The sequence below is a fragment of the Accipiter gentilis genome, chromosome 1 (assembly GCF_929443795.1).
Source record: "Accipiter gentilis chromosome 1, bAccGen1.1, whole genome shotgun sequence".
In the NCBI taxonomy this organism is placed as follows: Eukaryota; Metazoa; Chordata; class Aves; order Accipitriformes; family Accipitridae; genus Astur; species Astur gentilis.
In genome coordinates this window covers 11130056-11156291 of record NC_064880.1, presented here as the reverse complement: position 1 = coordinate 11156291, position 26236 = coordinate 11130056, and the positions used below count along the sequence as shown (strand labels likewise).

The 26236-nt window shown below is 39.2% G+C and overlaps 1 protein-coding gene across 6 annotated transcripts in view; it reads left to right on the top strand.

Moving 5' to 3' along the window:
* DIP2A (disco interacting protein 2 homolog A) overlaps positions 1-26236 on the top strand; it is a 129484-nt gene that overhangs the window by 30960 nt on the left and 72288 nt on the right. For 5 of the 6 annotated variants that reach the window (XR_007507324.1, XM_049810848.1, XM_049810831.1 and 2 more), the window contains exons 2-3: positions 8722-8793; positions 25988-26107. Coding sequence is in view for 4 of the 6 variants with exons in the window: in XM_049810848.1 (XP_049666805.1) it covers positions 8722-8793; positions 25988-26107 (192 nt within the window). In the remaining 2 variants the exon portion in view is untranslated. Of the gene's footprint in view, positions 1-8721; positions 8794-25976; positions 26108-26236 lie in introns of those variants that run through there. The other variant, XM_049810855.1, reaches the window with a different exon arrangement.

Genomic DNA, 26236 nt, shown 5'->3' with positions numbered 1-26236 from the left:
TAAATGTGTCAGAATAGGATTTTCTAATTCTGACATTTAGCATTGCTTTGCCAATAGCAAAACTCCTAATGGCTTGATCTGACTAAACTTAGGCCAAGATAAAGCACACTAGGCAACTAATGATATTGTAAAATAGATAGTCCGTTGTGTAATTGTGCACAAAGTGGCAAACTTAGTCTTCTGCTACTAACATATTGGTAAAATTACTTCCCTTTTTGTCATTAAGATACATGCAATTAGCTAGTCAATATTTGTCTAGTTTCTAGAACTTGATGTTTCAGTGATTTCATTGTGTATGCAAAGATTTAATGAAACTGTGTATGTTTAAGTAGTTGTGTATCTCCACGTTCCTACTTCTGTATGCAGACAAGTTTTGTACTTTGATAACTTAAGTTCTGTCAAAGGGATGAAAGTCCTGCTGCAATAACATACATGTTCAGTGAAGTTGTGCTAAACTTCTGATACTGCTTAAAAGGCTTCTTGATGCTCTCAGTATGTTTAAAATAGGATCTTCAAAATAGAATTTCTTACAGGTTAGTCAAACGTATCACCATATGGAATGATCAGATGTCACTTATTTCCATTTTAAACAGATTCGTATAATATGAAAGATTATAATCAAGATGTATTCACACTTCACTATGCAGACTAAATTAAGGCATCAATTGATAGCCCTTACTTCAGAAACTAGCAATAATTCAGGATAAAGTACTTCTGCTTGAAGACTTTGCAAACTTACAGGTGTAAGGAAGTGTTCTTTTCTGGATATTAAAGATAAAGCTTCACCCGCTTCTCATGCAGCTACAGTTTTCTATGCTTTTCAAAGAACATGAACATAAGCTTAGCTGTGGCTGAAATACTGTGCTATAGAATGAGTCTTGGAATGAAAGTATGTTGTATAGAGGAGAAAAAATAAAATGGGACTTTTCACTAGGAATTGCATGCCAGAATGGACTTCAGGTTACATGACAACTTAAAAGTGCTTCTTTATAGCTTTGATTGCAAAGCATGAGTTTTATAGAAGAGCAAGCAATTGGAAACAGCTGTACTTGCCACTCTTAACCAAAAAAACCCCAAACCTAAACCACTGAGTTTAGCAGTATAACTAATCTGTATACAGTCATTTATTTCAGTATAAAGTTCAGTAACGATGGAAATACAGCTTGTAACACAATTTTTGGAAAAGAATCAAAGGTTAGGATTGAAGTGGGAAAAATATGAGTAGCTAAAAGTGTAGAACCGAGACTACTTAACTGACTACTTATTTACAGACGGTTGTGAGATGTCCTGCTGGTTTATCAGCGCACTATTAATAATTCAGCTACTAGGGAAAGAATCCAGCGGTAAACTTCTGTTTTGCCTAGGAAAAAATAGTGGTTCCTCAGCTGGCAGAAAAAGGAGAAAAAAAACCCCAAACCATGGTTTACAGAAGAGCTGTGTTGATGTGGATCTAGTTTGGAACCAGTTTGTTTTATAAGTGCAGCGACTTCCAGATAGGGGTAAGTGATGATTCTGGAAGACTTCCCCCCACTGTCGTCGTGTCTGTGTCCCTGTCCCGTCCCCGTCCCCCCCCACCTTTGATTATCAGATTTAAACAGCACAGACCTACCAGAGACCATATCTCAGGGATGGCAGCAAGAGTTGGCTTCTGCATAGTTTGGAGGGCCAAACCCCTTTCTTTAATTGCAAGTAATTATTTTCATCTTCTAGTTCCTTTATCACCTGTTGATCAGTTTGGCTTTTGCCTGATTTATACAAAAAAGTGTGGTATCTGGGAGAAGAATGTGTAGGAGGTAACCAAAGCTTGTAATGGCTACTAGTAGTAGGTTTGGGAGAGTTGTTCCAGTTTTTTTAGGTTTAAGTGGTGATAAAAACTTGTGAGTTAGTAAGAATGATTGTGAACTGTCACTTGGCAGAATCTGTTGATGACACACCTGCATGTAGCCCAGCTCATGGCTGTGTATATGGAGAAAATATATCCCTAAACCACTTACAGTTTTATTAAGACTATATAATTTCTTCAAGTTTTTCTTGACCTTCCACCTTCCTTTCCAATATTTCTGCAGTTTCTCTTTAAGGATTTGCTTTCTGATATTTGGTTCATCTTCAGGGATTTTCCTCAAGGTCATGTTTCAACCTTGAACTACTTGCAACTGTCAGATGCCATGCTCATATGAGGCATGTCTGCAGCCTTGGAAGGGAACATGTCTTTCCAAATGTTAGCTAGATCAACCCTTTAAGCGTATTTAAACAGTGAGTGTAAGCTGTATGATGATCTTCTGGAAAAGTTCACAAAACTTTATGTGGACAATAAAGTTTTGGTGTTGGTGGTTGTTTTTGTTTGGGGTTTTTTTTCTCGTTTTTCTCTCAAGCCGATAAGACTTCAGTCAACTTTGTCACCTCTGCCCTTTAATCCCAGTGAGACGTGTGACTTCCCAATGTCTCTTGCTTTCCTTCCTTTGCTGGATAGTGTGGCCCTCCTCACCAGTGTGGCAAGTACTTATGCACATGAGATCATAATCTTCTGACTCTGGGGTTAGCCCTCTCATCCGCAAGTTTAGCAATCCCAGAGTGAAGGCTTAACAGAACATTTCTTCTTCACTGCTACTGGTGCAGTGGGCTTGGCTACATGAGGGCTTGTCCATCAACCCTTCTGTCGGGGGTTGTAATTGTGTGGGTTTCACCTTCTTCGAAAGAAAATGCTGGATTTTCGAAACACCCTCATAATATGTGATATTGAGACTTTAATTTCAATTAAGTGGCGACCTTGGCAGGCTTTCTCATGACTTGGTCTCTGTTTTGGTATCAGGTGTTAACAGGAGAACAGCTGTTTGGTAAGGTACTGATCTTGCCTTTTTGCTGGATTTTGAATGCCACAGCACGAAGATGCCTGCTGAGGGAGTTCAGCATCCAGGAGAGCTGCTCTTCCTCAGGGCCCTGTTTGTGACTACAAGTTTAGGCATAAATACAATCATCCTGAGGTATATCAGCTCCACACCCTGTTCTTTTTTAGGGTATCAGCAACCGGTACTGACTACCTGGGTGCTGTAACAAATGATGTACCTTGGAGTTTGAAAGCTGGGTAACGAGATGTGTGATATTGCTTGAGGTATATCATATATGACTAAGAATATGAATCTGACTTACCATAATGACTCGGCATTCATTTCAGGAATTACATGTGGCTACTGCTGTGCATCTCCCCCTTGATGAACAGCTTTTATCCTACTGTCATGCTTTCTCCGTTTTCAGTCTTTTACATGTTGATTACTATTAGCAAGGTCTTTCTGAAGCCTGCTGATCTACTGTAAATGAATCTTGCTGAAAAGATAAATGTGTTCCTAGGAGTGTGGATTTTTTTTCCAGTTTCTGCTTATTGCAGTTCTCAGAGCTATATTTGAGAGAACACCATTCTTGAGATTTTGTAATAGGGATTGTTGTTTAGACGGTTTTGTTGTCCTTATTACGGGTTGGATGCACCAATTACTAGGTATTACTTGCCTGTATTGGTTTCAAGCCTTTGAGTAGTAAGCATCCTTAAGGAACTTTCTCCCTGTTGATGTTGGGTATGATTTCTCATTGGCACTCTGAGGCTGTATCAAGAATGTTTAAGCTTGCAATGCACATGCATGATATGACTCAGAAGCTCGTGATCTTTGTGGTCTTCACACTCAAATAGCTGTTATTCCAGAGCTTTGCCCTCTTAGCATGGGAGAGGAACAATCCATTGACAGTTCTGTTGTCATCAGCCTTTGTATTGGTGAGGTCTCTCTTCCTATGTGCTTCCATTATCAGCAATTTCCTTGAGACTGGTTGGTATGTGATTTACTCTGGAGGACAGGTAACATGAGAAACTGAGCCATTTCTTCTGCTGGCTGCATGGTTCAGTGTTCCTCGGCACCAATTTTTGATTCTCCAGCTGTTGTACCTAGTGTTACTGGCTTTCCTTATTGTTGTCTCTCATAGTTCTTAGAAATGCCTTGATTATTTTTGCTTTCACAGTGGACAAAAATCACAGATGTCAGTGTAATTTTTTGTTGTTTCTGACTCTGAAGTAAGTCAAGATCATGTAGTAATGCAGTGTTCCTTTTACAATACTTTTGGGACAATACAAAATAAAGTTTGGTGAGTTGTTTCACTTAACAAAAATATTTACCAAGCAAGTCTAAGAGGTAGAATTAGAAATTATGACTGCTGAATTGATTCTTTCATCTCCACCAACCCTTCAAATACAGTGACAACCCGTCCCCAGAAACACTGGAGATTTACTTTAAATTTTTCCACAGGTGACTTCTGAGTTATGTTTTAGACTGGCAACTTGTCTGCCTTTTCAAACCATTCAGGAACCACCTCTTCAGGCAGAAGCCAGTGTTCACACCCTTGACTTTCTCTTTATACTGAAGGAACTGGCAAAAGTTTCTGCAGTGATTCATTAATAGTTGATATACCTGAGACTGTGGCTGTGCTCACCAGTGGCCAAACAGTGGAATCCTTAAAGGTTTCATGTTACAGATATATTGGATCTTATTCTTTTCATCAACATTTAATGCACAGTTATCTCATTTAGAAATGTCTCTGTTCTTGACCTCTGCAAATTGGTGACCTGGAGCCATTCCCCATCTTCAGCAAGTAATAGGCTCTCACGGAGCCATCCTCAGCTGTATGCTACACAAGAGTCATCTTGCAGAGAGTGTTTACATGCTGGACTCTAGAGACCTGTTGCCAGCACGGTGTGGTGCGTGGTTCTTAGAGTTGTTCCCAGTGAAAATTTAAGTGCAAACTTCATAGCAAGCTCACCTTTCCATGAGCTGTTCGGTGTCTGTCTGCATCTAGCTCATCTTCCCTTCTCCATCAGTAGCCTTCAAGACGACTCAGTGCAGGGATACAAATCTACAAAGGCGCTGGAACAGCACTGGATGGCCTCTGCCCTGTATGTTCATGCGCTGAAGAGGAGAGGCTGCTTTACTTGTGGGTGTTCTTGGGTGAGCAAGAAAATAATGTTGTTAGGCACATTGTATTTATTTATGAACCTCCTACCTCACATATGCCCAATTCCTAGTTAAAAAAAACCTTTTTCCTAAGCATTGTTATCCAATCTGAAGAGCTACCATAAAATACTTGAGATTACAAAGTCAGGATTTTGCAGTGTGAGGATTTTGCAATGCAATGAGGCATGGCAGCTGTACCTAGGCAGTAAAGCATGTGCTTGTTTCCTATTCTTGTGTTTTCTGAAGAGTATTGAAGCACTTAGTGTTCACTGCCTACTTTTCAGAATTGAAAATAACCTCATTGAAATTTTTGAACCCAGCAAGTGGATAGCCAATGAAAAATAATTAATGAAAACACAATAAAATGCAGGTAATTTTTATTTAGTTAATTAGGCAATTAGATTCTGTTAGCTATAGTGCTAACATTGTGAAATAAAAAAAAGCCTGGGTAGATTTGGGGTAACTGCATGACAGATTTTTTTGTGCACTAATTAAGAAAATAATTTTTATAGATCATTTTAAGAAATGCCGACGCTTTCATCTTTCTCTAGATTAATTTTCTTGGAGCTTCTGACACATATTTTACGATATGTCAGATATTCCAGGAAGAAAACTAATGGCTCGACCCAGTGTCTAGCTTTATCCAGGCTTCCCAGCTGGTTTGCTGAGACTGAGGAACCTCATATTGCTTTTGTGTAATCTAATAACTAGGGAGAAAGTGAGGCTAAATGACAGCAGCTGTGGCCCCGACATACCAGATGTGGCTAAGCGGCTCTGTTTGGAAGAGGTGAGGGATCACAAAGAACCCCAAATGATAGGTTAATCCCACTGAGGCTCTGAGGGTGAGAGGGTGGGGAGCAATTGTCAGGAGGAATCCACCCCCAAGCTTTTGAGAAAGGAACAAAGAAAAGCTTCACTAATCAGCAAAGTCTGACTTGCCAGTGGGGCTGCAGAAGTCGAGAGAGATGCTTCTGACTTTAGACTTTTCTTAACCCGATTCAAGAAAAATTCTTCAAGTTAGCATTCCAGCAAAATCAAAGAATTTCAAAATGCAACGGGATGCCAAAGTTTGAGATACTCTGGTTTAAATGAGACTCTCTTTTCCATCCTGTCTTTTGATCTGCTGCTTCCATGGCATACCTCTTCAGTTGGGTGATACCTGGCAAGGTGGCTGATCTGTGCAGAGGTTTGATTTAAGGATTACTTGAATCATCTATGGAGCCGTGAAAATTACTGTCCTCACTGAAGTTCGGGTATGGCACATTTGTGTTATGTACAGCATTTGTCACTTAAAGAACTTGCTAAGATTGCTTTAGTCTTCCAACTTACTGATGTTTTAAGATAAAGTGCTCTTTCTGCTAGTGCTGCTTTGTTTTTGTTGGGGGGGGTGGTGTCGTTGGTTTTCTTCTGAAAATGATGCGTCTTTTTTGGTATCCTTTTTCTTTCTTTGTTGAAATGACTTACTTAAAGAGTGTAATTTGTCATTTTGATCAGCTATTCCCAGGCACACAAATCTGCTTGGGCATTTGTTGTTTTATTTTGTTTTGGTTTGGTTTGATATAATTATGTAACATACATATTTCTTCTGCAAAAAAATTTTCTGCTCAGGAAAAATGGTAACCAAAGCATTTCTGACTTGTGTCCAAACTTTATATGAAATATTTACACAGGTTTGAGTATAAACTGACAAATTCTGTTTGCAGGTATTTCAAACTGCCTGCAATGATTGAAGCACTCCAGGATTTGCATTTTTTTTCTTGCCTATTTTGAACAGTGTCTTCAAGCTCTCCTTGCTTGTTTTGGCATACTCTCAGTAACTTTAAATGATGCATATTCACTTACTTGCGGGAGGGGGATTCTAGAATGAAGTGACTTTGTTTCTGTTAGCAGTATCCACTGATGGAAGAGAGAGGTGGATGTTTGAGGAAATGTGTTTAAAGCACATACTGCTATGGACAGTGCTGAACAAAAAACCAAAATCAACCCTTATGTATTAAGGCAAATACCTGAGAAACATTTTAAAATACAGAGTGAGAACTTTTCTGTGTAAAATCTGACTGTGAGGAAAAGGGGTTCTTGCATACCCAAGCCATGCCACTCATCTGGTTGAATTAAAAATGACTGTTACTAGTAACATATAATCTTATATGTAATTTTATAGCCTCATTCCCAAAGGGAATGAATGCCATGTAAATCATGCTCTGTCTTTCTCCGGATTGCAGTCATAACTCTTGATTCTGCTGGTTGTCTGCAGAAAACTGGTAAGGATAAAGACAAATACCCAGCAAAGTCCCAGGTCTGGGACATGTTGTCAGCTCTTACTGCACACCTGACAACTGAGGTCAGAGAGGCCTTAGAAATAGCACGGGGTAGTATTCTTGGAGTTCTGTCAAATGCAAGACCTAAATCCATGCAAGCACCAAGTGTGCTAAGACTCACAAAACTTTTTTTTTTTACACTCCTCTTACAGTTTCCAGATATTAAGTTTCAGGTTTGGCAGAAAGCAAATGGCCAGAGGAAGGCTGTTTTATTTAATCCATATATATGTAATTCATGCCTTTTTTTTTTTTTTTTGATTCTCCCTAGTTTGCTTTGATATGCTCTTTCACCATTATGTTGCTGGAAGAATGTGCTTGAAGCAAAGATCTAAATGTAAAATTTTACTTCTGTGCCCTAATTAAAGTCAAGATAATTATCTGCCTACATTTCTAAAATCCAACTTCTACTTGAGTATGTTTTCAAAAATATAATCAGATATTTTTGATCTCTTTAATCTTGGTTATATTTCATGCTGTTGTGATGCATTTGGCAGGTATGGAGGGATAAAAGCCCACTTAGTGAAACTGCATAGTATCTCACCATCTTTAAGCAAGTGTGAATTTTGGGAGATGGGAGTGGTTTTAAGTTACTCAAGATCACTGTTTTCATGTCTATGCTGAGATCTAGAAAATGGACAAAGCTCATAAAAAATTTTGGTGGGGTTTGGGGTTTTTTTATTCTTATATTAAGCTTGCTGCTGGTTTTGCATGAAGCCACCTTGTTCTGGTGGTAGAATCATGGAAGTACAGATTCTGAAATGTCTCAAAAACTTATTTTGGGTTTCTGTAGAAGTTTTCCTTTTATTCTAGTCTGCATGAAAACACATGTCTCATTTTACTAGTGGAGTCTGCAATATAAGTTTAAAACAGGATATCAGATGACAACTGTGAATAAAACTAGTGCTAGAAGGAGATTATGACCTCCTAGAATTTGAAAGCGGAGACTGATGTGCTGCACAGTGCAGGGTGGACAACATGTTCTAGAGTTTGAAAGGCAGTACAAAGGTGTTCTAGAGGATGTTCTTTGAAGCTCTGGTATATTGAGCATTTCTGATGCCCCAGAAGGGTGTGGAGACAGGATTGTCAGCTTCATTGGCTTCTTCTAGGCTGCAAATCTTTTGTGCTGCGTTCTGCATTATGGCAAACATCTCCAGAACCACATTCAACACAGGTGCTGCAGACAAAAACACTATTCCTCTGTCACATACCTCCAAGACACTCATTTTCATATGTGCACAGATTAGCACTGCATGGGTGGTATGTATATGGCCATGAATTTCTCTGACATGCCCGGGTCTTTGCTGCTAATGTGATTGATTCAAAGTTAGCGAGTTTAATCATAAGTATTATGAAAATGAGAAGGCTTATTTAAAAACTGTTCAAAACAATATGAATTTATTTCTTCCTTTCTTTAGGAGACATCACTCAGAAAGGATATGAAAAGAAAAGAGCAAAGCTGTTAGCACGGTACATACCGCTAATTCAAGGTAAGAGACTGCATATAAATTACGCCTTTTGTGCTATATCTGTGAAAATGTGTAATGGAAAAGTGCTCACTAGGTAGAATAGATGAATTAATAGCATTTGATAGACATGGCAACTAACCAGTAGTGGAAAATGGCTATTATAGAGAAGTGCCAACAAGAGAAAAGTCTTATGCAGTTTTTTTTACATTTTATGTGAAATGTTAAATGGTAACATTTTTGTCAGCAAACTTTAGTTTGAGAACTGCATCCAAGACTTTAAGATTAACTCTAAAAATGAGTGAAGTTATTCCTGAAAGCAAGTTGGCCAGTTTCATTAAACAAAGACACTCACTAGTCGTCACTCTCGTTCTTTAGTGTGCTTTTTTGCACATGCCCTCTGCTGCCCCCCTCTTCAAAATATTGACTTTTTATTATAAACTATTACTTCTTAAGCTGCTTATTATCAGACTTCATCTTCAATGGCCAAAACCTAAATGCCCAACTCTATTTATTTATTTTTATATTAGGACACTTAAATCACTCAGGGTTACAGCTGTTGTGCTGCAATTGAGCTTTGGTCTTGTATAATAACCGTAGGCCAGTTCTTCTATAGCTTGAGAGGTTCTGGTTGAGATAAGGGAAAATGCGAAGATAACCGAGATGAGCGGAACTGATAATGAGACACTGTAGATAGATCAGAGAAAAAGAATAACAGATATTGTTTTACAATGTTAGTATTACTCTTTCAGATCAGAGAACAGAGGGATTAATGCTGTGATTTTGGTCCCGTTTTGATTCTGATCTTTACAGAAGTTACTGATTTGAAGGAGGAATGGGCATCTCCAGCCAGTTTTGTGCAAATTGTTCAGCTAGATGATACTCTCTTTTGCTTTTGAAATCTTGATGCAGTGACCCCTGTGGCTCTTCATAGCAGGGCAGACAAAAGTTTTATTCTCATGAATTCTGCTGACTGCCAAGTTGTGGTTTTAGAAAAAGTTTTACGGTGTGTATTTGGCATTGAACAGTTAGAATGTGATCTGGTGCCTTGTTATGGGGTTTCTTAGCACAGGTTTGTTGTTGTGGTTTTTTTGGTTTGTTTTTTAAGAAAACTGTAGCTTTTCCCTTAGCAAATTTATAATACTCTGTAGACACACAGGACCTAACACATCTCTATAAAATGGCTTGTTCCTTGAATAGAAGCAGTTTGGATTTTTTTGATAAATATTGCAGTCAGCAGCAAGCTCTAGCTTCACCTGCCACAGTTTCTCCTCACAAGAAATGTTCTGTCAATGAACTCTGTCTACTAGAAAGTCATGTCTTTGGATTTCTGTCTCTTGTTTTAATCTCTCATAACCATTGATTTACTCTGCCTTCTCTCCTTTCTATTGATAGTGAGGTTTGGTTTTGGGTTTGGTTCTTTTTCCTCTCAACCATTAAACTGAAAGGCTGTTTATTCAAGTGTAGCTTAGGAAAGTATAGCACTTTGTCTTCCGTACTTTTTAAAGTAAGTTTTAAAGCTAGGATGCAGTGCAAAGCACCGTTGTTCCCCTTATCTGTGTGAATACTGCTGGCCCTGTGTCATATTCTATCTCTTGGGGTCTTGGAAGCAACACTGACTCCTGTGCAGGGTTTCCAGGGGTGTTAAACTGATTAAATTGTTGTCTGCCCTAGAAGCCTGCTGTGATATCTGTATAATTTCCAAGGGTGTTTTCTAATATCCTTTTAGGTAACCTGCTCATTCAGGAACTCGCTCAGCTGAAGCAGTGTATGAAACTACAGAATTGACTTGTTAGACAGCTTTGGAAGGAAAAAAAAACCCAGTCGGAAAAGTACATTAATGGCACTTTTTCAGAATTGGTTTCACTGAAGCTTCTCTTTCAAACTTGAGGTGTTCAGGAGAGTTTCATTCAGGAGAAGTGACTTCATATAATCTAGGTTAACATTTTAACATCCCGGACAATAATTGTAAGAAAGCATGTCCTAAGGAGATGGCAGTGCAATTCAGTGATCTCCTAGTTTGTCTGTTGTCTGGTGTTAGGCTCAACTAAGAATCCTAGGTACCTTTAGATTTCCAGCTGCTTTAGAATTTCTCCTTGTTCAGCTAGGTTTTCCCTAATTTTAAGGAGTGGTCAAATGTTAGCAGATCCTATGGTTTGTCCTACTTGCTTGATACCACATTTTCTAAGTAATACCAGTTTACCTGATTTGTCTACCACTTCTGCCTAGCTTAGCATTAAGATGACAGGAATCTAGCTTTAATAAGCTAAAAAGAGAGTGAGTGGGCTGTCTGCCTCTGAGCACAAAGAATGGTACTCTGGCAAAAAGACAAAGTTTGCTTAAAACCCTAAGCTAACTAATTATTTCAGTTTCCTGACATATGTTCCATTAACCCAGTTCTAGCTTGGAATTTTGTTAATTGGCGCAGCTTCAGCATGGCTCAGATTAATGTGTGAAATCCCAATGGCTTTGAGCCTGCAGTAATTTTTTATCATTAACAATTTGATCGCGGGATTTTTTGTAATGTCCTTTGTTCAGTGGCATTCCTGATAGGATTTGTTAGGTTTCCCATTATCCATCAAGTTTTTGCAGATTGATGGATGCCAGCCTTTTAGATTTGAAGAGTTCTTAGTCTGTGATTTGACCATCCCCAGGACCAATAAATTGTGTTTCTAAAGCTGATTTGGTCATAATTTCTTTCCCAAGTATATGCATTGTCATCTTCTCTTTTTTGTCTACGAGGTAAAGACTGCTGACCAGTTAATTTTATCTCCTGTTCGTCAGTACTTGAATTTCACAAAAACTGATGTCTTCCTCATAGTGCATCAATACCTAGCTCTACTTGTTTTGTTATGAGACTTTAGCTGATAGTGCAATTCTGCTGATCTGTAAGGTTTTTAAAAAATTTAGGGTGGGCAGTGAAAGTACTGAGTAAGAAATAGAATTCCTGGTGAGAGGCAGGAAAGTAGAAAAAGGAGTAATGGGAAAATTGTTTGAAATGAAAGGTTTTGATTACTGTGAGTTTATGAAATTATTAGTGAACTCAAGATAGGACTGCATGTTGTTGTGGTAGTTGTAAAGAAGGAAAAAGCGGTAGCACAGGTTTGGAAGCAACTGTGGAAAGAGATGGCTTAAATTGAGGGGAGAAGGTGACTGTTCTGTGAATCTGCTGTAGGTTCTCCAACTTAGACTTGAATGTGGGCAGGGTTTTCTGTGATTTTGGGGTAAGTGATTCTTCTGTCTTGTTAGAAATTGGGAACAGATATATGTAAGCACAGTGTTCAGATTTATGTGGGTAGTTCTTTTAATAAATATTTATGAATAAGCAAGTTGTATGATCTTTGTATCTTAAAGCATACTCATAAGATTTGAGTTCTGGAAGTTTAACTTTTCATGTTGTACCTCATCAGCTGCCACGTAAAGACTAATCATACGACAACTCCTGCTCTTTCAGTGCTATGTAAAATGGATTGGATTAAGTTTCTACTGCACTCTGTAGCTGAATCTGTGAGGAACCAAATAATTTTACAGAATTAAATAACCCCGTAGAGGGCTTGGTGAATAGAAAAAGACAGAAGTGGCTGTAAAGCTTATTTTCAATTAACATAAAATTAAGTAGAACATGTTAGTATTCAAGAGTCACATTCTTGTAGGCTCTGTTTTGCATTCTAAAATTCTCAACCTGCAGTTATGAAGAGTTAGCGGACATGTTAGATTTCACTTAGGAACCATAAAACTATATAGTTATGGGGAAATACTAATTCAAATTTGTTATCTTTCACTAATCCAACTAAATGCGCTGTGCAAAAGTAAAACCAAGTGTTGAATAATAGCAAGCCTTAACAGTAATCATTCAGTAATCAGTTTCCTCTATTAACCTCTGTACCCAAATTTTAGATAAAACTCTGCGGAAATAATAAATTATGTCTGTAGGCAATCTGGCATGCTGCTAGGTAGAGCTGCTGAGTGATGGATAACATCAGACACATGGCAAAAATCCATTTTAAATGTGGATAGAGCTCGAGTGTAAAAAGATTCAGAAATAACATGATAAAATGAGCAGTGTTCACAGTAAAATTTGGTAACTTGCATCCTGGAGTGTACTGTTCTGATAGGGAACAAACACTGTACTCCCTTCTCCCTTTTTTTCCTTGTAGCCAATGTTCATTGTCACTTTTCTGTTCAATTTCAGGAAACTTTTGATGGCTAAAGGAACTGTTTCTTTCTAGAATCCCTTTATATTCGCAGATGTAGGGTATATCTCAGAATGAGAAACAATACCAGGGATGATGACAACTCCAAAAGCCTCATTATAAGCAATCTCAGTGCTATGCTTGGGAGAGAAGGTAACTTCTACCTGTGAAGTTACATTTGTCATTGGAGCATTAAAAAATTCATGTCACGAAGTGGAATGTCATGAGCTGATTGTTGAATGTGAAATAAATAAAATTTCTTCTCTGCACTCAAGTGCTATGTTGGTAACTGTAGATTTCTTTTTAGTGGTTCCCATGCCACTACCTGAATTTTGCTGATACTCCAGACACTTGAAACCATTTCAAAGCTATTTTAACCAAAGGGGAAGATGAAATACGAACCTCGGAGGTTCTGACAGCAACTAGTCAGTCACTTGAAGGTAGTCTGTGTTCCCTATTGTTAAATAGAAATTACCCTGGTACCATCTTCTGTGGATGTGGTAACTTTCTGCTCACCTACCAGTTGTTTCTTTAAAAAAAAACGAGTATTTTCTGTAGTTTTAGAAGCTTGGCCAGTGTAGCTGTTTTATTTTATATAAAAAAACCAGATACACTGTTTTATATATAAAATACGTAATATATATATAATTTAGATATATAATAACAGCTATATAGCGCTATATATATTTATTTTTTAATTACCTGTGTTTTACTTGTTTTCTTCCTATCTCTTGAATGTTTCAGGAGTCAGATTTTCCTGGTCTAAATATGCTTTCAGTTGAGAAAACTCAATGCTAGCATTTGACGCCAGCTGTTACTGTGTAGATTAGTTGTCAAATACCAGCGGAATCAGACCAGTGAGCATCTGTATTCCATTGAGGCACACCTTCTATACTGGTACTGGATTTGTAGATTGACCACTGTGCTCATTCATAAGCTCAGGACCTCTTAAACATTCTGGTAATCTTAAAGATTCAAGAACACTTCCAAGCCAAAGCAGAAGAAATGAGATAAAATCAAACATGAAAAATACATGGGTTGATTTGCATCTAATCTTGAGATGACGGAAGAGGCCTCTATGGACTTGAAGGTAATTGCTTCAGCTTGAGGCTGTACTTCTGCAGTCAGTAGTGGCTCTGCACTGAATCATCCAATAATATGGAGTTGTTCTGCATCAGCTACATGACTGTAATTAGCCACAGCACATAATAGTCGGTTCCTGTTAGCTTTCTTATGTCAAGTCTGATTTGGTAGATATTAGAATCAAATTTGGTACAAGAAGAAACAATCAATGCCAATTAAAACTTACCATTTCACTCCTGCTGCCTCTTCAGATGTGAAATGTTTCTTCAGGCATCAGCTTTCACATAAAAGTTCCAAATGTCTATCTTCATCTTGGGCAAATAAATTTTTAAGATTGTTGCTTTTATGGCTTTATTGTGAAAGAAAATATGAGTGGTACATTAACCATAGTGCAAATGCCACTGCTGCTTATCTATTAGTGACAATATAACACATATAAAGAAAACAAAAATGTAGAGATTGTAAACAGTAAGCCAGACAAAAACACACATTTGTCATTGTCCTGTGAGAGCTGTTATTTACAGGACATGGTGTGTTTGTCAACTGTAAGTACTAGTCTAGGATAATGGTAGTTTTGAGAAAGTTCACCCAAGTCAAATCCGGCTGTCGTGGTTTAACCTCAGCCAGCAACTAGGCACCACACAACCGCTTGCTCACTCCTTCCTCCCCGAGCCGTGGGATGGGGAGGAGAATCAGGAGGGGGGAGGGAAGTAAAACTCATGCATTGAGATAAGAACAGTTTAATATTTGAAATAAAATAATAGTAATTGTAATGAAAAGGAAGATAACAAAAGGAGAGAGATAAAACCCCCAAAAGACAAGCAGTGCACAACACAATTGCTCACCACCCACTGACCAATGCCCAATTAGTTCCCGAGCAGTGATCTGCCCCTCCCAGCCAACTCCCCCTGGTTATATACTGAGCATGACGTCCTATGGTATGGAATATCCCTTTGGCTAGTTCAGGTGAACTGTCCTGGCCATGCTCCCTGCCAGCTTCTTGTGCACCTGCTTGCTGGCAAACCATGGGAAACTGAAAAATGCTTAACTTAGGATAAGTGCTACTTAGCAACAACTAAGAATTCAGTGTGTTATCAACATTATTCTCATACTAAATCCAAAATACAGCACTGTACCAGCTACTAGGAAGAAAATTACCTCTGTCCCAGCTGAAACCAGGATACTGTGGCATAAAGTATGATCTGTTAAACCCAAGGTGTTTAGGTCAAGCTCCTTGTATTACTGTCAAAAAAAAAAAAAAAAAAAAAAGCTGTTACCACATGAAGCATCTCATCTCCTTTCTTGAGAACTAACATCGGCTTGCTGTCTTGGAGTTTTCCTGTGGTGGATTAAATTTAGAGACTTTCATGTCTCCAGTGTACTTTTTCAGAGTCATAGTGTAACTAATGAGATCAAAAATCCCTGAATGGTCTGTCATTAACAAAAACCCAAACCCTTGTATGGCAGGAAATCATAGGTTATTTTGTTGAGTTAAAAGCAATGCTAAATGTTGCATTTTATAAATATCAAGTAACCTGAGCACATAGCTTCTTTTTAATACAGCAAAACTTTGCCTCTGAGTATCACGAAATCCAGTGGTCATTCAGTGGTATCAGTTAAGCCAACTTTTCATAGCTGGCTCATTCATTGGAGACAACTTAAAGCATACAGCAACATCTTTCACTTCTTTTACTAATGCTGTCATATATTTAAGTTGGAGAATAATTAAGGTGAAATAGTCTTAAAGGAAACAAGCTGATCACATTTTTTTTTATTAAAACACATGGTTCTTTGGATTTTTTTAAAGTAATGACAAGTGATTTCAGCTTGTTCTTTCATAGATCTCTAAGGAGCTCTTTAAGGCCTAAAACAGAAATGCTATTCAGTCGGTGTCCTTTACGCGTTTGTATGTTCCCAAGAGCTGGTATTTTCTACTGCATTGACATCTTTATAAGTGAGGGCTTTATAAAGACAGTTTGAAATTTTAAAGCACCATGAGTATCATTAGTGGTAGTATTGCTTGTGAGCCATTTAGTACAAGGAGATTTTGCCATCAGGGATTTTGTAAGCAGAGAAATGTTCTGCTAGCTGGTATGTCTGGTAAAAGTGAAGTACCTACAGATGCACAGGAATTGTATGATAAAGGAATCATATCTGAAATCAAGTGGGTTTTTTCTCCTCTCCTTGTCTTCTTCAGAATCATAGAACAGTTTGGGTTGGAAGGGACCTTGAAGACCATATAGTTCCAACCCCCCCTGCCATGGGCATGGGCACCTTCCACTAGATGAGGTTGCTCAAAACCCTATCCAACCTGGCCTTGAACACTTCCAGGGATGGGGCATCCACAGGCTCTTGGGGCAGCCTGTTCCAGTGCTTCACCACCCTCACTGTGAAGAATTTTTTCCTTATATCTGTTCTAAATCTACACTCTTTCAGTTTAAAACTGTTACCTCTCATCCTATCACTATACTCCCTGATAAGGAGTCCCTCCCCATCTTTCCTGTAGGCCCCCTTTAAGTGCTGGAAGGCCGCTATAAGGTCTCCCTGGAGCCTTCTCTTCTCTGAGCTGAACAACCTCAACTCTCTCATCCTGTCCTCATAGGAATGGTGCTCCAGCCCCCTGATCATCTTTGTGGCCCTCCTCTGGACTCGCTCCAACAGGTCCACGTCCTTCTTATGTTGGGGACCCCAGAGCTGGATGCAGTACTCCAGATGGGGTCTCACCAGAGCGGAGTAGAGGGGGAGAATCACCTCCCTTGACCTGCTGGTCACACTTCTTTTGATGCAGCCCAGGTTGCAATTGGCTTTCTGGGCTTTGTCCCAGCTGTTACTGGTTCCAATTAAAGGCACTGTATTTGTGCATAAATTTTGATATGATTTGGTTTGCAGTTTCCTCTGCTCCAGTTTTATCACTTAGGGTTTTCCTTCGTTTGGGTCATTAAGCCCAAAAAATACTAAAAAGCATGTAAGGTGTTACTCCTTTTTCTCATGTTATTCTTTAAAACGAACTGAATTTGTCTTTAAGGCACAGTCAAAAGGAAGGGGGATTTATGTGCAAGCAGATCAGGGGAAGAGCTTATTCTTCAATATAAACAGGGTTACGTAAGCTGGATGACTGCCCCAAATAATCACACTGCAAAACTCCTCAAAATATTTGCAGAAGGGTGTGGTAATGGCAAATATGAATTAGTTAGTTTAACAGCTGAGAGATTTGACAAAGGGCTTGTCGTAAGCAAACCTCCAGTTAGGAGTACCAGCCAACTTTTCTAGCTCCTTTAGAGTTTTCCTCTCTGCTTAAACGTAGTGTTAGTAACTATATCCTGACCAGTGCCTTGTGTACTGTCTAAGCAAGGAAAGCAACCATAAAATCCCAGTTCCTTTCTATTTGATGTGTTGTGCTGAGCAGGAGATTGGTATTGAGTATTAGCTGAGGGAATTCTGCTCTGAACACTTGCAGGTGCTACTTCATCTGTCCTATGTTAGTGTGTTTCTGCTGAAATTCCCTATGGAGAAGTTGAGGTGCAAGACTGGAACGGGTAACTGTCCTATATGGGTGTTTCTGGCTTTTGCCTGTAGTACAAGGCCCTCTTCTCCATCATTTCCTAGGTGGTGGTACTGTGGGAGCATGTTTTGATAAAACATGCCTGGGGGAGCCTGGGGGGCGGGGGGGGGGGGGGGGGGGGGTGAGCAGGGAAAGGTACAAGAGAGAAAGGGGAGCCTCGCTGAAAGGGAAAAGACAACTGCATTGTAAATGAAAATCATATTTTGTGTGAATGGAAGCGGAGGAGACATTCAAAAGCGATGTCTCTAAAACAAAAGACTGTCATCTAATTTGTGAGATGAAGCTAGGTGATAGTGTCTGCCACGAGTGTTAATTTTGCTTCCTTACACTTGTAGATGCTCTGTTGCTTACTGTGCCGTTGCTTATTCTTCCAAAAGCTTATCAGTTTCAGTTAACTGGAAATGTTTTTTTGTTCCACAGTTTTCTCGGGTATGGTATGTGTTGTCTCCATCTCCTGGTGTAATTCTGTATCTTTTGACAGGAGTGATTATGCTACCATGAAGGTGCAGGTCTTAAGCTTTCTTTCTAAACAGCTCAGGTTGTAACTCCAAAACCTGTTTCCTACCTTACTGGTGTCTACATGAACTATTACTGCTGGTTCATCTCCAATATTTTGCAAGACTGTGTTGGAGATATGTTGTGAGAACTTTTCACCTTTACACCCAGGTGGCAAGTCATCACACAGCCCTCTCCGATACTGTCAGAACTCTAGACAGTTGGTTCATGGTGGAAACACCTAACAGTAGTTCCCTTTTTCTTGCCCCTAGAGAGGTCTCTATCAATACAAAAGTAAATCTGGGCATCTTATCGAGCAGACACATGGAATAATTTCGCTGCATTAGGTTGCTGCTGTCTTGCATGGAAACATTTCTCCTCCATTAGGGCTGCTAATACAGAAACAGGATTTTTCTGTGATAACCCCTGAATTATCTTGCTGAACCTCTTTTTCTCTTTAGTGACAAAATTAACTTGGGTGTGTCAATGAAACTTGTCTCCCTGAGGTTTCTGTTTATTTTGGTGAACTGGATCTGAAGTCTGAGGACCTTTGGCCAACTGTGCCATGCATGCTCCTAAGAATGTGTGCATCTACCTTCTTGCCTCATGATGGTTGTTTTCTTAGTATCCTGATTTCTTACTGATCTTTTTGCAGTGCTAATGGTTATTTTTCTGGTGCTGCTTTACAGAACAATCTGTGAAAATTATTTCACTAGATTTAGTTAGCGATAGAGAAGCACCTTGCTGAGTAACTTTATTTTTCCTTTGTTGTCAGAGTGATTCTGCTGTGATTAAAATTACTTTATTTTCTCCCCTTTTCTTCCTTAGCACTTCTGCTCCGGCAAGATTAAAATGTTATCATTTTCAAATTTTCATTTTTAAGGAAAATGATGATGAAACCTCTCTAGTTTTGGTTGAGGCTGGCATGTCCCATACTTTTCTTTTTCTTACATTTTAATTGTTTTATGTAAGTTACTTGAAAAACCTTACTGTTGATTCTGTAGGAGCTCAGTTAAAGCATCAAACAATTTAATAGTACTTAAGATAACTTAGCAGTGGACTTGGGTGCAGGATTTGTAGGTTTTGGTTCCCTTCGACATGTTTTGTAGGTGGTACCCCTTCATGCTCCCTTATGAAGTGCTGCTGCTGCTGTTTCAGAAGTGTGTCTTTTTTGATAGACAATGCCTTGTATTTTTCTCAAACTAACATTGTAAGAGCTCTGTTCCTGTCAGGAACTCAAAATGTGGTTATATACATCATCCTTGGAAGCTTGCTTTCTTTTCTAATTAGTGTGCTTAAATAGACATTGCCTGTGCTGGCTCAGCTAATATGACCAAATTTACATAAGTGATGGGGCCAACATCACCTTGAAAGTTGATAGCCAAGCAAGGAGTGTTTTAACAGAGATCTTCCAAGGTCCAGGGACTGAATTATCCCATTGCTCTCTGCTGCAGCTGGGTGGTGCACAGCCAACCATCTTGCTCTGACTGCTGTGCTTCACCTGCCGTTCCCTGCTCCTAGTGTTCATTTTGCTGACTCTGCCACAGAGGCTTTTCATATCTGGCTTCTGCTTCTTTTAGTGCCTGCTTTGATGAGACCTCTGCTGCATGGTACTTAGGCAATTTATATTAATTTGGGCTGTGACTGACAGGCAGAATCTGCTTATGTTAGGAGAGCTGGGCTGCTTGTGAAGCATCTCCTGAACTGCTGCTTAGAATGGACTATTATTTTGAGAAATAAAAGTGCTAGCTAATGACATGTAGGTGTTCTGCTTACCAGTCTTGTCATAATGTCTAAATAAGCAGATCTCTTGCTTTTGGTATTTTCATTGAGGCAGTTTAGTTTCCTGGCTAGTATTTGGATCCATTGGATTTTTAACAAGCATCTTCTATGCTTTTGTATTTTTTTGCTGCTGTTGTATGCTTCCTTTAATGGAAAGTAATAATGCCCTTTAAATTGTTTCATTTTCTCCAAGTGGAAACTTAGGAGCTGAAGTTTACTTCCTTGAGTAGAAGAAAATCTTACAGAACAGTGGAAGATTGTCAAGCATAATGCATGTATATGATGCCTTTTTTTTTTAACTCATAATTTTCTAATATTTTATTCTGGCTAATAAATTATATTGGGTAGACCCTTGTTCAGTTTCACTAACCTGGAAGGTGTGAACACTTAGATCAGTTCAGATCTTGAAGACAAAAATGCTTGTATCAGGTAATATGCTCTTGGGATGTGGTATGACAGCAAAGAATGATACAGTTGAGCTGTGACCTGAGTAAGGACTGGATGCTTAATAAGTGAGGTGGGGCTTCTCAGACCAAAAAGTAAAGAGAGGTCCTCAGTCCTCAGATTTCAGTCTCTTGAGGGATAATTTCCATTTAGTCTCCTGCCTTAAGTTTTCTATTAAAAGATCTGGAACTCAGCATTTCATGTAAAACTTTAGCATCTCGGGTCATCTTTGTGAGAAGAGTTTAGTTTTTTTACTGTATCTAAAATTCTATTTAAAGAAACCTGGAATTAATATGACTCTTATTGTGGAGCTGTACTTAAGCTAGGTACGCATTAGCATTAGCACAGCTACGCAGCTTTGCTTGAGAAGACTCTGAGGAGTACGAGGTACCCTAGTGATGATGAAATCAAGGGGTTACATGCAAATACTTAATGTGAAGGTACTACACAATGGTGCATCTCTTCTGCCATGATGTATGAAGCAGTACTAATGGAGAAGGAGAGGCTATTTCCAACACACCTGGCCCTGCCCCTGCTCCTTGCATACATTAATTAAATGGCTGAAAAACCTGCCAGGAAAGACCTTACCTATTCTGTAGACTGCCTGTCTCTCACTGGGAAACTCCTGAAGCTCCCTCTCCTTTAGGGCAGGCAACAGCAGAGGGACCTAAGAAATACTGCAGTCCTTGGCAAAAACCTCCCTTGTTTTGGTAGGGGCCATAAGTGAGTGTAGGTAGTAAACAGACCACAGTGGTGAAACATGAACAGGTCTGTAGGGCTTGAATCTATGGAGAGGGGGTGGAAAGCAGAGGCAGGCTTGGAGGAGATGGGCTGAAGAGCCTGGAGGTGGAGGGGCAGTCAGGGACAGAGCATGCTGCAGGCTGGATGGCTGGACACGGTCTTTTGGCAGAGCAGGGTGCTGGGTGTGGAGGAGACAGCAGAGAGGGACTAGAGCAGAGCAGGACAGACCAAAAGGTTGGCCTAGAGCCAGACCAGGAGTTTCCCACACTTGTTTTATTTTCTGCTTTGTCATACCCCTTTTCCCTTCTTTTAGTGCTTTGAAGCTGGTTGTCAGCTTTTGTTCCTTTCTTATTTCTAGATCCAGTTCAACAGCTGCAGAAAGGTTTAATAGTGTACAAAGAGCCTCAAGTTTCCTCCTCAACCTCCCTTTTCCCCTCTCCTCTCTGCAAAGCTTTTTAATATGTTACGTCATCTGCTGCAGACTGTGGATATTTGGAGGCATGATACATAACTGGGTAGTCATGCAAGTGAAACTGAGATGAGGGAATTGTTGCCATGCTATTTTAACTCCTTTGGTTTTACTTTTCAATTTACCATTAAAACTTGGAAGAGAATACTTGTGAAAGGTTCAGCTAGTAAACTGGTACAACTTACCTCACATAAATTAACCTAGTTTAGAACTGAAATTACTTCATCTGAATTTCTATTTTGGGAGATGAATTTCAAGATTAGTCTTTTTGCGAAGGTAATTAGATTTGAATGTCTAATAGCTGTTACAAATAAGGGTTTGCCAAGACATTGGTGAAAGTTTTTAAAAACTGTTGAGTTTGACGTTAAAGCATCACATCTTACACAGATAAGATGAAAGAGGCAATAGGGTAACTGCTCTGCACGTGGGTTGCTGAGGAGAGTCCTCTAGTAATAAAGTTTGTGCTTTTGCTAAGTATGTTTTTGAAATTTATCTCTGCTTATCTGATGCCAAATGTGTAAATACAGTGATAGTGGATCAAGTGTCTTTAGTGTATGCTTCTTAAAATATTATTTTTGTAAAGATCTTCAGTGGGGGGGGGGGGGGAGGTTAACCTAAATATCCAGCTGCTTTTGCTGAAGGCTGAGGTAGTGATTTGCATAGTACCAGAATAAATTAACAAGTTCACCAAGCTTGTGGAACAAGATTTTTTCTGGCACATAATTGTGTAGCCTAAGAGTTAGATGCAATATCTTACTATTTTTACCAAAAAGTGATGTTTTTCAGTCTCATCCATAGTGGTTTTGCACTAAGACGTGAAACCTTCTTCTTTGAGAAAGCAAAAAGGGAGACTTAACCTGAGGAAACACAGTTGTGGTTTCCAACAGTACCACTGAATTTGTTCCTCATCCTAATTTAAAGGGAACTTCTGAGGTTCATTGATACATATTTCATCACAATACAGCTACCCTAATGCTGATTCACAAAAATCTGTTCCATAAGTGTTGGAGGAGGAAAGGGTTCTGGTTTTGGAGTTGGTAAGCTTTCGTGCACTCTTATGCTTATTTGGGGTCCCCACTCTTCCCCACTCCCCCTGCCCCCAATTCTGGTGTGGCCAAATAGCAATGCTCAGGTTGCATATGGCTTAGGAGCATCCCACATGCAGCTTGTCATCTGCTGATTGATTATACTGGTTAGCTCATTTTCCATCTTACTTTCCCCTAAATAAAGCCTTGTGCCAGATGCAGCAGTGTCATTGATCACAAATTATACTGACCAGCTTTGCTGGGTACATGGGATCACAGAGTGGGAAAGGGACTTGGTTGTGTTCTTATGAATCCTGATTCCAAGGCTCTGTAGTTATTTGCTTACATACCAGCTGCATGAGTTCAAAAGTGGGATTCGTGGGCTACCCCATGCGCAGGGAGAGAGACAGGTTTGGAGAGCTGGGTACTGAACTGTAGGACTGGAAAAAATAAGAGCAAGGAATTATAAGTAGAGCATTAATCTCTTATTCCACTTACAACTAATAACCCTCTTTTTGAGGGAAAAAAAAAAGGCACACACACAAAAAAATCTCCTGCTCTTTTGTTGCCTTCTTTACTCAAGGTCCCTTGTGACAAGATCACACAAAATTGACCTGATGTTTGACACATTGACCTTCCTAATGTGGATATGCTGTTGTCTGAAAATTTCATAAACAGGCAATTTGTTTTAGGGAGACTCCCAGCTTAGTTGCTTGTCCTATTCTCTTTTTTACCACCTTAGTTATCGCATTACCCGTTTGCATCTGCTCTTTTCTTGGCTCAGGCTTTGGGGAGATGACTTGCCTCAGTCTTTTTAACAAAATATGATGTCATCATTTACTATTTAGAGATCAACAAATCTCACTGGAATCTTGACTTGTGGTTATGTAAAACTTTTGTACACGTGAAATGTAAAAAACAATTCTTAAGTGTTTTCACCGCTCTTCAAGTATCAGATATGTTGATTCAATTCAGTTGATGGACTAAATTTGCTTTTCTTTTAGAAACAGAATTCTGCCAAGGTGTTTGAGGGAATGTTACCTCTTCACATTGGGTAGTGTTGAAACATCATGTGCTTAGCTCCATGTTCAACTGCTCCCTGTCGAGGGCACTTGAGTTTCTTTACTGGCCTGTCTCATTTCCCCTATTGGGAAATGCATTTGATGTTACTTAGCATGTCGTCTACTTAAAAGGCTTTACTTTTGGATAGTAGGAAAACTCCATTAGGTGAGAATGTGTTTGTTCTTTCTGTATAGCAAATTGTAAAAGACAGGAGCATGTCTCTGAAGTTGGATTAATTTCTAAAAACTTAGATCTGTGTGATTTATTAAATGTTCCTTCCCTTGCTATTACTTAGGCTCATTTTTTTTTCCCCGCTCACGCTCCCCAAACCCATGTCTGACTCAAGGTTGCCTTCTCAACATCCAGGGGTGTTAACTGTCAGCTGCAAATGGGGATGGGAAAGAGATTATGGAGTGCATTCCCCTAGTAGTGTTAACAGATACCCAGGAAGGCTGATATATGGCAACTGATCCAGTCAGGAAGATGATAAAACTCTTTTCCTGAGGATATTATGTTTAAAGAGAGTATTTGAAAGTTCATTTTGATCAGTTGAGGTAGAACTGGTATATTTAATCCAATTACTGTTTGAAAACTTACACATCAAATGTGAAGACCATGTCTTACTGAAAGTTCTTAATAAAAATCTCCTATAATTGCTAGATTTATTAATAATTAATTACCAATTTCTTTCTTGGTACACACTTGGGGAGAAGGAGAGGGAACAGAGGAAACCCCATGGGAGAAAGAGGAATTCTTTCTTTCTTGTTAAAGTAAGAGCTTTACTTGCAAAGGAACTGGCACAGATTCCTCTTGAGTGACATCTTCAGTTCAGTGAAAGCTGCTTTCTGTAAATACTTGCATTTTGAAAATGTTTCTAGTTCTAGCAAGATTTGAGGGCAGGTAGGAAGGCAGAAGCTCTTCAAGGGAAGGAAAGAGTAAAATTAACGATATGCTCAGCCCTCTGTGGTACAAAGGCTAGAAACACAGTAAACTTGGTGCAGAAGATCTATGGCTAAGGAAAGTTTAGTATTAAACATAACAGTAAGCCAAATAGCCACATAAGGTCATAAATTACGATAGGTTTGTACAAAAAAACCTTCCAACTGCATTGTAATTTTACATCTGTTGTACTTGGTGTGTAGTGGCTATTGCATGTCTGAAGGTGGTAATTCACTGGTCTTAAAATAGTACAAACTGAAGAGAATCCTTCTTTGTTCCTTATGTTCCTCTGCTTCTCATGGCTGTGTGTGACCTGTATCCTAAAGAGAGCACCTGCAGAGGTTTCAGGTCTTGGCTTCGTACTTTTAAGAGTAGATACATAACAGATGAGAAAACAAAATTGCAAGTGTAAGTTCCTAGTTGAAATTTGTATAGTCCTTGCAGGTGTATCAAGAGCCAGGAGGGAGTCTCCTCATTTGGCAGGGTTGGGGAGTGATAGGAGATATTTAATAGTTATTGTCCACCCCTTTGATTTCTTATTTCCGCTATGTGAGAATGTAAAGGTGAGATTCATCTTCCTGAATGTCAGCCAACCTAAAGGTAGGTGCCTGCTGTAGGTTATCTGTCTAGAGCCCTATTCTAGACAGGTGCAGAGGAAACAACTAGAGGATGGCTCAGTTTTGTTACCCTTTATGGGGATGGGAAAATCTGTAATCCTTTAGTAAGTATATAAAGCACCCAAGCAACCTAGATTAAACCAGTAGTTTTTAGGCAGCTGAAGCTGACAGAGTAATTCTGCCCTTAACATCTGCAAAGTTTTTATTAGAGACTTGCAGTTTTTTAAAAATGTGAATCTTCTGAATATTGCTCTATTAAATGGCAATAGATTAAACAGATATGCACATTCCTAAATTTTACTCAAATTAGCTGTCTTGTGTTTAGACTCAAAAGAAATTTGTCAGAATAGTTCAAGTTTTATTTAAAAGATGGAGCAGTGTCATCTTGTCTCTCCAGGATCTCCAAGACCAATGTGTAATTGTAACCACCTCTGCAGCATTTCTCTTGGTGTCTAGCAGTAAGCTAGGAGAGGATTGGTTCCTTCTCTTCCCTCTGCATGGGTCTGGCATACAGAACACCTAATGACAAATGATTGTAAACTCCTGCAAGGAGCAAAGGAGTTTTTCCTGTTATTGAGAAGTTTTTCTTACCTTCTGTGTGAAATGCTTATCAGATCAAGCTAGGTTTTAGTTTAAATAATTTAAAATGTAGTTGGAATGTGAGATTTTTTTTAAAGGTACAGACTTAGGGCTCCAGTGGAACTTGCTAATTAGTAGGTGTCAAGGGTGATTGAAGACCATAGGCATGGGAAGCAGGTGTTTTATTTGCAAACCTGAATTTGTACTGAAATAAAGCTGTATTTCAGGTGTGGATCCATCCTTGCAAGCAGAGAACAGAGTCCCAGGCTCTTCACAAGCTACCGCTGCTGTATCTAAACAGCAGAAATCCCGTTCTACAAACTCAAGGGATGAGCGCTTCCGATCTGGTAAGGAAAAGAAATGTAGCTAAAACATCAGGTGTCTTAAGAGGAAAAGTGTACCAGTAAAGCAGTACCTGCACCTACACAAAAAGTTGGAAGTGCTTTGGAAGAAGGGAGGAGCTAATGAGTATTTTT